Genomic DNA, 13910 nt, shown 5'->3' with positions numbered 1-13910 from the left:
TACCCTAAATAATAGTTACCAATCTTGTACCTGAAGGATTTTCCTCCATGAAAATGACCTAGAGTTTTCATAGGAAAAATATCAATAACGCTAAAACCTAGGCACATGCACATGGTACCTGGTGTCCCATGTAAATGATCATTGCATTGGAACAGCTTCCCACGAGGAGGAATAGAAAGGAGGTTATAGTTTCACTGCAAAAACAAATATGTAAGTATAAATAAAGCAAGCCATTGGTTTCTCTAGAACTGCAGAGGATTTCCACTCAGATTATTGAATCACATATTTGTGATTTCCAAGCCTAAGGAGGACAAAATTCTTCTTCTGGGTTCAAATGACCTGTTAGAAAAGACTTAACAACTGTTGTAAAGCAAATGGGGGGAAAGAGCATTCTACAACTCTCTCAAGTTTTAATGCTTTGGTTTCTTTTCGTCTTTTTTTTTTTTTTTTGTATTTTTCAAAGCCACAGGAAATTACATTAACTAATTTAAACATTAATTTAAATTTAAACTACAATCACATTATGACACCTATTTTAATCAAATATAGAGTTTATTCTAAAAAGTCAAATAATGAGACATCATTAACTGACATCAAAACTAGCATTTACAAGAGAAAATTTAATTAAAAATATTGCTTTAGAAATTTATTATCAGCATTTAGATATAGCTTGCTCTAATACAGAACGTTTTCTAGTTTATATTTCTGAAAAATGATAAATCAGTTTGATTTTGTTATGATTGCCACAAATGTGATTATTCTTATGTGTGTATCTAAATCTCCATGTCAATACAATCCTGTGACATCTATATCAATATAGTTATGAGCTATAGGGTTGATTTAGAACATTGTATTAGAGGCTTAGAGCATAGGACCAGTGGTATACAGATAAATATTTTTCCACATTGAATTTGACTGTCTGGCTAGGAACTACTTCTTCACCAGTATAGTATTATCCACATGTTAAAAAGCTATAGCAATTAAAACAGCATGATAATGGCATAAAAAGTGACACATTGATCAATGGAAATTAAAGAACCCAGAAATTAATGCATACACATATAGCCAACAGATTTCTTACAAAGGTGCTAAGAGCATGCATTGCAGAAAAGGAAGTCTTTTCAATAAATGGTGTTGGTTATACAAAGACAGAAGATGAAATTAGATCCTTTCCTCTCGCCATATGCAAAAATCCATTCAGGATGGATGAAAGATCTAAATGTAAGATCTGAAGCTATGAAATTGGTAGAAGGAAATATGAAGGAAATCTTCAAGACATTGGTGGAGAAATTTTCATAGCATTTAGTATTGAATGTTTCCAGATTTTGAATTTTTTAGGAGTTTGGATCAATATTTTATAACATTTACAAAAAATTTTTGTCAATTCTATGATAATGAGCTTGATAGTGATACTTTATTACTGACATCTTCATTGTAGAATTCATAAAATTAAGTATACACATGAATAACTATCTAATAATGACACATAGTTGTTCACATTTTTAAAGATGTCAGCATGGTATCTAGACAGAATTATAACTTTGGTGCATGTATAAAATATATTTTTCATTCATTTATTTTGTATTGATCATTAAAATTGTCATTCCAGGGTCCTCCAGGCCCTCCCGGTCCCCCTGGTACATCTGGTCATCCTGGCTCCCCTGTAAGTACACACATCAGTGCTTTCTTCTTCATTCCTGTAAAAATCAAGTAAGTGTAGATTCTACTGAAAGTTAGCCATTCAAATATGTATAATTCCAAATAGTTAGATCATAACTGAGAAGCTTGGTTTTTTGGTTTTTTTTCAAAAATGTTGGAATTCCACATTTAAGTCCTTTCTATCAACTGCTATTTACAATTAAAAGCCCTTTATGCTTCGAATCTATCTTCCTGATAATGAAATCACCCATGTGAGAACCCATATGTAACTCCTGGCTCCTGAATTTGGCCAGACCTCACTCTGGGTGTTATGGACAATATGGAAGTGAAAAAGTGGACAGAAGATCTCTCTCACACTCTCTTTTTCTCTGTCACTCTGCCTTTCAAATAAATAATCTAAAAAAAAAAACTTTCTAAAATTAAATGCCACATTTAGTTTGCATATAATATGCTTTTCCTTTGGAACCAATCTATTTTCAATGGAAAGAAATGAATGGGATGCAATAACATTAATTTTATTCTGACTTGAAAAAAATGGGTTTTAATTGTTATAAACAGGAATAAAATTTACTGACTGTATTCACAAATCCTGATGTGTTACTATCTTTGAGATGTAAATGAAATATATGAAGATTATGTTACTTTAATAATAATACATTTGTTGTGCTCACTAGGGTTCTCCAGGATACCAAGGTCCCCCTGGTGAACCTGGACAAGCTGGTCCTGCTGTAAGTAACAAATAACCTATACTTAATAAATTGACAGTTCTGCAGAGAAGCATTTATTTTTTAAAGGTGATAGATCCCTATAGAGTACACATGAAGTTTATATTTAAATATTTGAATAACAAATGCCACTTCTATGATACTTAAACTGGTTTCAAAGATCTTGTGCACTCCTTTTTTTCTTTATTTTTAAAAATTTTTCAGATAATACATTTTTAATTTACATTATAACCATAGGTTTATTGTGTCTACTAGAGAAAAAGTTCAACAGAAAAAGTGAAAGGACCATGGTCCAGTAGAAATACAGACAAGGACTATAAACAGTAAAATAATGTTCAACTCATACAAAGGAAATTTAAAAACAGTAAAAAATCATTATAACTATACTGGTATATACTTTCTAAGCATTTAATTGACAAAGATTTAAAACAAATTTTGATAAAACATTGTATTTCGTATTTCAAAACTGATACACAAAGGAATTTTTTTTTCTTTCTTTTATGTTAGCTCCCACATATGAGAGAGCATATAGTATTTGTCCTTCTCTGTCTGGCTTATTTCACTCAACATACTGTTTTTCAGGTCAAAATCAGCTTCAAAAGATAGAATTTCCTTCTTTTTTATAGCTGAATAATATTCCATCATATATATATACACACATAATGGAATATACATATATATAAAATCACATTTTCTTTATTCATTTATCTAATAATGGATACCTTTGTTGATTCCATATGTTTGTTACTATGAACAGTGCAGCTATAAACATGCTGGAGAAAGTGTTTCTTTGATAAAATGAGTTCTTGAATTTTGGGAATCTACCTGGTAGTAGTATTGCTGGATCATGTGACAAGTCTATTTCTAGTTATTTAGGAAACTCCATACTGTTTTCCACTGTGTTGCACTAATTGACATTCCCACCAACAGTACATGAGTTCCCCTTTATCCATATATTCACCAGCATCTGTCATTCACTGACTTTTGGATAATAACCATTCTGGCAGGAGTGAGGTGATATCTCATTGTGGTTTTGAACTTCATTACTCTGATGACTAGTGATATTGAGCATTGCTTCCATGTATTTGTTGGGCATATTTATTTCTTCTTTTGAGAAGTATCTGTTCACATAATTTCCCCATTTCTGAAACTGGATTGGTCTGTTTTTTGTTCTTGTTGAGTTTTTGAGTGCCTACAAATTCTGAATATAACGGATACATAGATCAATGTAACAGAATATAGAGGCCAGAAACTAATCTATGTGCATAGTGTCAATTGATATTTGAGAAAAATGACCAGAACGTACATGGGAGAAAGAATAGTATCTTCAATAAATAGTGCTGACAAAACTGGACATATATTAGATCTCTACCTCTTACCAGATACAAAAATCAACTCAAGATGGTAAAAGACATATATTTAAGACCTAAGAATATGAAACTGCTGGAAGAAAATGTAGGGGAAATACTACAAGATACTGATGCATGTGATCACTTGTGTAAGACTCCCAAGGCACAAGCAATAAAAAGAAAGCTAAAAAATTGGCTTATATCAAACTCAGAAGCTTCTGCACAGCAAAGTAAACAATCAGTAAAGAGACATCTGATAGAATGGAAGAAAACATTGCAAGCTACTTACCCAACAAAGTATTAATATCCAGAATTGATCTCTTATGATCTCTTTGCATAATTTAGATACTTTAGAAACAGTTACTATAGGTATTCCCTCATTAGTTAGCCAACACAATAGTCTACTTCCTAAAGTTGACACAAATCCTCTAACAAATAGAAATAACATTTTATTAAAACCACCTATTAACCCTTATATCTATTCTCTTTATATAAATATATATGAATAGAGATTACATATGTCATATAGATAAAATATATATTAATACAGTAGAAATGAGCATAGTCTGATATAATATTCTAGAAGAATATGCTGTATAAAATGAAGAAGATGGTTATTTTAATCAAATTTTTAGAAATACCTTTATATTTAGGTAGCATATTCAATATCTTAAAAATGTAAAATTCCACCAGAATTTATATATACACACATGTGTATAAAATTTAGATACTTGATGTTCTTATTTTCATTAAAATAGGCTAATGAATTTTAGTAAATGAATTATATAATAAACGTATAATGTATTCAGCAAATGTGTTCAAGATGAAATACAATGAAAACATTTAAAAGAAGGTTCCTTCCTGAAATACACATAATACATAATAATAAACTGTAGCAGAATAAATTTACAATATGCTTGTTGTTATTTCCTTATTTTCAGGGTCCTCCAGGACCTCCTGGTGCTATTGGTCCGTCTGGTCCTGCTGGAAAAGATGTAAGTTTTCAAGGACTAAATGAAGATACACCAAAATTCAACTTATAATATTCTAAACAGAATATGATCTATGCCATAATACCAGAGGGAAAAATGTTATTCAAAAATTGATTTCAACACTTCAGCTCAAACTAATAGTTGATTACTATATTGTACTTGCGTGGTTACACATACCATTTGCTGAGTACCCCTAAATGTTATTTGGTATGTCGAGAAGACCCAGACAGTGAATACACAATGATCTAGAAGAGAAATAATTTTCTTCAGTCTCCTGTAATAAAGAATTTGGTATCAGTACTTCATGATCTTGAAAATTTATAAGCACTTTTAACATTATGGTAGTCCTCCTTTACCAATTAAGTTTCAGGGGCAAATTCCTCTTACTGAGTTGAGGAAGAACCTGAATTAAGTGATGAGAGATATCTGTGCTTTTTGTAAGTTATCTTTTTTAAAGTGAGAGAGGCCTTCCTCATTGCTTTTACCACGAAAGCTGATCTTACACCATTTTAGTGTGACCTGTGTAGGAAAAATTCAAAATGAACAATTCACTCATTGGGTTACTGTATATTTTCTTCTCCATGACCACCTGTGAATTCCTTATCTCTCTACCTAGGGAGAATCAGGACGACCTGGAAGACCTGGGGAGAGAGGATTGCCTGGACCTCCAGTAAGTCTTCAGCTAATCAACCAATTGGAGTAATCAAGATTGTGTTACCCTATATTACTCTATAATTTAATTGCAATCAGCTTAATAATAGAGGTGTTTTACTGTAGATTATTATTCTATCTGAAGGTTCATTAACATCTTTACATTCATAATTTTTAGGGTATCAAAGGTCCTGCTGGTATGCCTGGCTTCCCTGGTATGAAAGGACACAGAGTGAGTACAGTGTTTAATTTGCCTACAAACCCTTCTATTTTGTCTATGTTTACCCAACATATTGGACAACTGAATATATGCCAAATGTGGTTGCTTCTGACAGCTGGATTTGATTTATTTTTAAATGCCTAGCAATCCTATGTTTTGAGTAAAATGGTTATTTTGTACCGAATTATTGAGCCGATTTTAAGTGTATGGAAAGTCTCAGGAAAGCATAATTTAATGTTCTTACCATCACTGTTAGAAGAAAAAATGAAAATATTTATTATATATTATTCGTTGCCTTACTCATCTGATCTATAGATTGAATCAAACAACTCTGTTTTGCAAAACATTAAGTAGTTTCAACCCACCTGAATCCAAAATTTCTCAGCGTAAGAGAAATAAAACTTATGAAACCTATGTTTGCTACTCCACAGTTAAGACAACTTTCTAAATAGACTGAATTACACTACAAAGTTGGTTCAGCTTTTTCCTATAAATCAGTGTTGAATATCTCAACCCAATTAGAAGAGTTGTAGATTGTTTAAATTAACATTGCAAATATTGCTATGCAGTAAAAGCTATAAAGATTCAGTGTAAAGTTCAGTAACTATTTAAGATTATTAATAGATTTTAACAATTTTGCTACTTTTATATATTTCATAGGGCTTCGACGGACGAAATGGAGAAAAGGGTGAAACAGGTGCTCCTGGATTAAAGGTTAGCCACAGAATATCCTATTTTCACCAGTAAACTCACTGAATTTTTAAATCTCTGTTTAAGATTTATTTCATGGAGCTTAATTTTTTGTAACATTTACCTGAATTTTACATACTAATGTACATATGATAACCAATTGAAGTATTAAAATTTCCATGAAAACTCCTAACATAAGGAGACTGAATTATAAATGGTTGACTATTGTAGTAAAACCTGACAATTACTTCCATTTGATATTCAAATTTTTTGATTTCTGATAAATCAAATAAAATGCTAACAGAAATCTGATATTGTTAAATTAGGTATCATTGATTCCCATGGTAATTTCCCTAATACACTGATTCTAAAAATGTACAAACTTATCTTACCAGATAAGATAGTAACAAATTTTGTATGTTTCTAGGGTGAAAATGGTCTTCCTGGTGAAAACGGAGCCCCTGGACCAATGGTAATTATCATTCTTATCATAGAATGTTCAGTTTTGCTATTGACCTCCCCAAAACCAAAACTTGTTTTGATCCCCCTCCAAATGTCCTTAAATGTCAAGTTTAACACAAAACAATACTTAAACTTTCTTCTGTAGGGCCCAAGAGGGGCTCCTGGTGAAAGAGGACGACCAGGACTTCCTGGAGCTGCAGTGAGTACTGTCCCCATCCCACACACCTACAGCTCAGTGACAGATAAGTGTCTGAGTGAGTGCTTTCAGGCTTGCAGGACAATGTTCCTCCTACAAAATTATATTTGAAGTCACCTCACAAGTGTTTTCACTGTAATTATAGGGAAGCAACCAGGAATTTTACAGTTGCTGACTGTTTTATCTAAAGATTTATTTATTTATGCATTTTAAAGCTCAGCACGAAAGAGAGAGAGAGACTCTTTCATCCACTGGTTCAATCCCCAAATGGCTGCAACAAGCAGAGCTGGGCCAGTCTGAAGCCAGGAGCCAGGAGCTTCATCCAGGTCTCCCACATGGGTGCAGAGGCCCAAACACTTGGGCCATCTTGCACTGCTTTTCCCAGGAGATTAACAGGGAGCTGGATCAGAATTGGCACAGCTGGCGCTCTAACCAGGGCCCTTATATGGGATGCATTGGTTGCAGGTAGCAACTTCACCCACTATGCCACAACACTGGGCCTATATATCAGAGTATTTAACAAATGAACTAAAAATGGGTAACTAGTACTAAGAATATTCTAAAAAAAACTCAACTACAGCAGCATTTTTGTCAAAATTTTCTTTCAACCAACGTTAAGAAGAATATTTATGAGACAAACTTCTCTTTTCAGGGGGCTCGAGGTAACGATGGTGCCCGAGGTAGCGACGGACAACCAGTGAGTGACTTTGTATCTAACCCTATTTGTTTTCAGGGATAATGAAAGAGTATGGACTGTATATTTTTAATATTATGTATTTATATTATAAAGAAAAGCATGCATTATCTTCTAGTTAACTATCTTTATGATTTCTTTTCAATTTAATGCTGTTGTAGACCCATATTCGGCTTTACTCAGAAAGTAGCCCTGAACCAATAAGCAAACCTCGGTTCTTAAACTTTTATATACTTGCCCAATTCCTAACATGTATATGGTGCTTACGATGTTAGTTAATACCTAATACTAGCTATAACATCTGAAAAAAAAAATCCTACAATATAGACCCGAATGTTACCTCCATTGTATACATGAGAGTCCAAAAGTTCAGGAATAAATAATCTGAACAAAGGCCTGGAATTCATGTTGGAAGTAAGGAGAAACATTTTCTAACTTCAGGTTTTACTCTTTCCTCATTTTATCATGCTGCTTTTTTGCATGATATTCACATGTGAACACTGAAGACTTTTTTTATTATTACTTATTTGAGAGAGAGAGTTACAGACAGTGAGAGCGAGAGACAGAAAGAAAGGTCTTCCATCCACTGGTTCACTCCCCAAATGGCCTCAATGGCTGGGGCTGGGCCGATCCAAAACCAGGAGCCAAAAGCTTCTTCCGGGTCTCCCATGTGGGTGCAGGGGTCCAAGCACTTGGGCCATCCTCCACTGCCTCCCCAGGCCACAGCAGAGAACTGGATTAGAAGAGGAGCAGCCAGGACTCGAACTTGTGTCCATATGGGATGCTGGTGCTGCAGGCAGAGGCTCATGTATTATTTACTAGTAATAATAAATTTCATTTGTTTGAATATGCATCCTTGAAATACTACTTAATTTTTGCAGGGCCCACCTGGTCCTCCTGGAACAGCAGGATTCCCTGGATCCCCTGGTGCTAAGGTAAACATCTTGAAAACATCAGAAAATAGTTGTCTTGCTTCTCAAAAATGATTCTTTTATATAAGCCAAATGGCATTTTTTATCTATACATATATTTAAAGCCTCATTCTGAAATCGAAAAGAGTTCATCACTGACATTCAATCGTTCAGATATCTCTTCTGACATCCTCTCTCATACATATATTCTCCATTTTTCTCTGCCTTCATGATTTTCTTTGCCTTCCTTTTCTTTATTTTCCTTCCTTCCTTCTGCCCTCTCTCTCTCTCTCTCTTCTCTCTCTCTCTCTCTTTCTTTTGTGTCATTAGACAGCCATACTACTTCAGCCATAGAGAAATAGGGATAAATGGGGTGAACTGGCTTAGTGATTAAAAGTTGCAATGAAAATCAATTACTTTGCATTTTATCTTTCAGGGTGAAGTTGGACCTGCAGGGTCCCCTGGTTCAAATGGCTCCCCTGGACAAAGAGGAGAGCCTGGACCGCAGGGACATGCTGGTGCTCAAGGTCCTCCTGTAAGTAATAAAACGACCATTGAGATGCAGGGCTGCAGCACTTACTCCAGGAATGTGTGTGTTTCAATGTTGCCCTCAGTTAAACTTGCTTCTTTAAAAAAGATGTTGCTCAGTGTTCTACAAGCATCCCACTGTGATAAATACTGAATTAATTACTAGAGAAAATGGTAGTTTTTGAGGATTGCCATAATCTAGAATTCATCAATTTTATGTTTCTATATACAGTATAAAAAGTAGGCAATGGATAGGAAAGTTGTGTGGTACCTGGAGGAATGTGCACCAAACTAATCACTGATCAGAAAAATTCAGAGAAAAATGAAAACAAACGCTTCTCCTATTTACTCATTATTTAAGTTTACAGAAGTCCTATACTACCTTGTTATTTGGATAATGGTAACTTTTGCCTGCATTTTATATGCTGTGTTATAATTGGATGAATCACTTCATCCGTACAATGCATTATTCCCAACAATGAATTTATTTTACAAAGAAACAAACAGTTTCAAATGTACACACACCCTTTGCATTATGACTAATGTGCTCCCTTCTCTGTACACTAGGGCCCTCCTGGGAACAATGGTAGTCCTGGCGGCAAAGGTGAAATGGTAAGCTGAGCCCACACCTCACCCATACCTCAGCCACAGCATATCGGTCTCTATTGCATTGTGCATAGACATATATTTGTGACGTTTTAAATGAGATATTCAGAAAAGAAAGTTTGAGTTGGGCTCATACCTGTCTCCTTCTGGTTGCTCGTAGGGTCCTGCCGGCATTCCTGGCGCTCCTGGACTCATGGGAGCCCGGGGTCCTCCTGGACCACCTGGTACTAACGGTATTCCTGGCCAGCGAGGTGCTGCTGTAAGTTGCCTTTCTTCTTCTTCCCAGTCTAGATGGTGTGGCTTTAAACCCACAACAAAAATATCAACAGCACTTTTTGCCCTATTTATTTAAATGTATTTAAATTTAGTTTATGGTCCTAGGGCTGAATTATGTTTTTTGTTTGTTTTTTGGGGATACTTTTTCTAGGTGGTTATGTTTCATTTTTTTAAAAAATTATGTCTTTTAATTTTATGAAAGAGTTACAGAGAGAGGTAGAGACAAAGAGAGGTAGAGACAGAGAGAGGAGAAGTCTTCTATCCGCTGGTTCACTCCCTAAATGGCTGCAACGGCCAGAGCTGGGCTGTTCTGAAGCCAGGAGCCAGGAGCTTCTTCCAGGTCTCTCATATGGGTGCGGGGGCCCAAGGACTTGGGTCATATTCTACTGCTTCCCAGGTGTATTAGCAAGGAGCTGGATCAGAAGTGGAGCAGCCAGGACTTGAACTGGTGCCCATAGAGGATGCTGGAGCTGCAGGCCAGGGCTTTAACCTATTGTGTCACAGCTCGGGCCCCTTAACTGTCTTTTGGGTGATTGTTTTATTAGTGGAATCCTCCCTATTCTTAAAAAACAAATTTGTTTCACTTTAGGGTGAACCCGGTAAGAACGGTGCCAAAGGAGAGCCAGGGCCACGTGGTGAACGTGTAAGTGTTAACACAATGGATATGGTCATTTCCTAGAAAAATGCAAACATAATAAATAGGCACAACTTTGGTAACTAAATCCAGTCATAACTCCTGTACTTTGCCATCATGTTTTAGGGTGAAGCTGGTTCTCCAGGTATTCCAGGGGCTAAAGGAGAAGATGGCAAAGATGGCTCACCTGGAGAACCTGGTGCCAATGGGCTTCCGGGAGCTGCGGGAGAAAGGGTATGTTTCCTGTGGGGCATCGAACAGAAAGGCCACAGCACTGTCGTTCCCATGAAACCTCACACTCAGTGGAGTTACTCATTCCACATCTGAAGCATTTTAGTGTTTTATAACACAAGAACATCTACATTGCCACTCAAGAATTAATCCTTTAGACTGAAGTATTTGGCTCTCCTTATTTCCAGGGTGCCCCTGGATTCCGAGGACCTGCTGGACCAAGTGGCACTCCAGGAGAAAAGGTAAATAATTCAAATTTCCCTTTTCCAAAAGTAATAACAGTACTACAAATAGGTATATCTTTTTATGCAGTTTCCCAGTGATAAAAAACTAAATACCTGAAACCCATGGGAGTTAAAAAAATAATTCCCAATGTCAAATAATGATTTTAGCCCCTGCTCTGTCACATTCCTAGCTCTGAACTAAAGCAAGTCACCTAACCCTGGGAGAATCCTTTAACATATCTATTAATTGGGAATCTTTCAACACAGCATCATTGCTAAAGTAATATAGACTGAAACTCCTGAAAGCTCTTTGAAAATTCTAAATTAATATGCAAATAGGATTTTATATCATCAAAGATATTTGACTTTAGATGTACAAAAATTGATTCTAAGTCCACTAAATATCTTTTAAGCAAGTAGTAGTCATCCTAGTTGCTTCAAAAATTCTTTGGCTTGGCAATGCCAGCTAATATCATTGTAACTGTGTGTAGAGAATGTCAACAACATGCCAACTCCTTGAGAAGTCAATTGAAGATCTCTATTTGTAACCTAAATATTGCTGACATCTTTGTCAATAAAGGCTGTTTTAAATACTTATTGACTTGTTTGACTCCTTAGGGTCCTGCTGGGGAGCGTGGTGGTCCAGGCCCCGCTGGGCCCAGAGGAGCGACTGGAGAACCTGGCCGAGATGGTGCCCCTGGAAGTCCAGGAATGAGGGTACAGAGAAACATACATGTGCTTTATTTTGGTGATAAAAAAGGGAAGATACATGGAGGCAGATCAAAGACAACTTAAACCACACTACAGCTTTTGTAAGACTCAAAGCAGAACAAAATGATGTTAGGAAAACTTGGTCAAGGTTAAATACAGGAAGAAAAGAAAGTACAACACTTGACTAAGATGCTTTACAGACAGAAAAAAAAACAGGTGTAAAAATATAAGGCTATATGTATAAGTGGACATTTCAAAATTGTAAAAATAGCATATGATGTATTTTTGAATATTTTAATTCTACATCACCTGACTAATGACTTCTTTAATTCAGGGTATGCCCGGAAGCCCAGGAGGACCAGGCAGTGATGGGAAACCAGGGCCTCCTGTATGTACCTTTCAAAAATCTCTTTTTACAAGCTTAGTAAAACAAAATAGACTGCATGCACATGGATAACTAGAGAGAGAAGGCTTTGATCATATCTTCATCTAACCTTTTCAATACAATTTTCTTTTCATTAGGGAAGTCAAGGAGACAGTGGTCGCCCAGGTCCCCCTGGCCCATCCGGTCCCCGAGGTCAACCCGGTGTCATGGGCTTCCCTGGTCCTAAAGGAAATGATGTGAGTTTCCTCATTGATTTCTTCAGTAAATATTGTACAGAAGATCTTCCAGTTTCCACTTGGAAATGCAGAAACGGTCAAAACTCAGTCTCCTTGTCAAAGTGTGAAAGAATGTATGAAAATCACGTGGCATATAGGAAGGGAACCAAATATACCACTGAGTATGATTTTGTGTATGTTTGTATGTGTGTGTGTGCATGTGGAGGAGACAGATCAAAAATCAGAGAGCACCATATGACTAGTGATTTCCTTTTGAGAACTAGTAAGCACTAGCCATTTCTTCTTTAGGGTGCACCTGGCAAGAACGGAGAACGAGGTGGGCCTGGAGGACCTGGCCTCCCGGTATGTAGATTTCATCTACTTGCTTCTAGATTTCTCATAGATGCGTGAATATCCAACTTCATGCCTGTCTTATCTTTTTTACATCAGTTTTCGTAACTTTTCTTTTTTAGGGTCCTCCTGGAAAGAATGGTGAAACTGGACCCCAGGGTCCCCCAGGACCCACTGTAAGTTCACTCATATGAAGTGGAATTGGAAGAGGGTGGAGGGGAGAGGGGCAAGGCTTTGCTAATTATATACTCTGTGACTGTGTTGTTATAGTTCACCAAAGCAATGAGGAAACTTGCTTCTTTGGTTAACTAGCTAAATGATAACACCTCTAAATAAACTATATATCTTATAAGTCTGCTTGTGTATCTTCCACAGCTCAGGCCATCTTCCCTTCTCACATCATTGCTTTAAAGTTAAGCAATGGACTGGCTAAAAATTGCAAGGGTGTTTTGTAATGGAGTATACCATTGTATTTCTCTACATAGGGGCCATCTGGTGACAAGGGAGACACAGGACCCCCTGGTCCACAAGGATTACAAGTAAGAATTTGTGCTTAAATGTATTTGAGAACTTACTTTTAGCAGACAATTCTGTATGTCCTATTCATAGCTGTATTTTTCATAGTTTGTTCAAATTTGAGGGGATCCTACACAATTGCAATTCATCTGAAGCTTAATTTGTAGGTCTGTCTTCCACAGGCATATCTTCCATCTCTATTTCAGAATAAGAATATTGTTCTCTCTATTGTCTTTTTTTAGCTTTTTAAAAATTTATATAAAGGGAACCAATTTCAGGCATTACATACATATAGTTTTAAGAGTATAATCCGGGAGTGCAGTGGAGGATGGCCCAAGTGCTTGGGCCCTGCACCCCATGGGAGACCAGGAGAAGCTCCTGGCTCCTGCCTTCCGATCAGCGCTGTGCACCGGCCACAGCGCCTGGCCGCAGCGGACGTTGGAGGATGAACCAACAGCAAAGGAAGACCTTTCTCTCTGTCTCTCTCTCTCACTGTCCACTCTGCCTGTAAAAAAAAAAAAAAAAAAAAAAAAAAAAAAAAAAAAAAAAAAAACATAATGATAGTTTCTACCCTACCCTCTCTCCTTCCTTTGTTCCCATCAGTTATAAACATGGCCTTCTTAGAAGAGAACTAATTCAACTCATAGAGTTCTATATGATTCTTCTCATCTCGTTTTTCTGTGT

At 36.3% G+C, this 13910-nt stretch overlaps 1 protein-coding gene across 1 annotated transcript in view; it reads left to right on the top strand.

Moving 5' to 3' along the window:
* The window catches only part of COL3A1 (collagen type III alpha 1 chain), a 41921-nt gene that overhangs the window by 14619 nt on the left and 13392 nt on the right, over window positions 1-13910 (top strand). Inside the window, exons 6-27 of the mRNA XM_002712333.5 lie at window positions 1610-1663; window positions 2334-2387; window positions 4675-4728; window positions 5342-5395; window positions 5555-5608; window positions 6257-6310; window positions 6714-6758; window positions 6894-6947; window positions 7597-7641; window positions 8520-8573; window positions 8986-9084; window positions 9645-9689; window positions 9844-9942; window positions 10549-10602; window positions 10720-10827; window positions 11013-11066; window positions 11667-11765; window positions 12094-12147; window positions 12282-12380; window positions 12669-12722; window positions 12833-12886; window positions 13196-13249. Coding sequence (XP_002712379.1) covers window positions 1610-1663; window positions 2334-2387; window positions 4675-4728; window positions 5342-5395; window positions 5555-5608; window positions 6257-6310; window positions 6714-6758; window positions 6894-6947; window positions 7597-7641; window positions 8520-8573; window positions 8986-9084; window positions 9645-9689; window positions 9844-9942; window positions 10549-10602; window positions 10720-10827; window positions 11013-11066; window positions 11667-11765; window positions 12094-12147; window positions 12282-12380; window positions 12669-12722; window positions 12833-12886; window positions 13196-13249 — 1395 coding nt within the window. The remainder of the gene's footprint in view (window positions 1-1609; window positions 1664-2333; window positions 2388-4674; window positions 4729-5341; window positions 5396-5554; window positions 5609-6256; window positions 6311-6713; window positions 6759-6893; window positions 6948-7596; window positions 7642-8519; window positions 8574-8985; window positions 9085-9644; window positions 9690-9843; window positions 9943-10548; window positions 10603-10719; window positions 10828-11012; window positions 11067-11666; window positions 11766-12093; window positions 12148-12281; window positions 12381-12668; window positions 12723-12832; window positions 12887-13195; window positions 13250-13910) is intronic.

Source organism: Oryctolagus cuniculus, chromosome 3 (assembly GCF_964237555.1).
Source record: "Oryctolagus cuniculus chromosome 3, mOryCun1.1, whole genome shotgun sequence".
Lineage (NCBI taxonomy): Eukaryota > Metazoa > Chordata > Mammalia > Lagomorpha > Leporidae > Oryctolagus > Oryctolagus cuniculus.
Note: the sequence above shows the minus strand (reverse complement) of the source record. Positions and strands in the feature narration are given on the sequence as shown.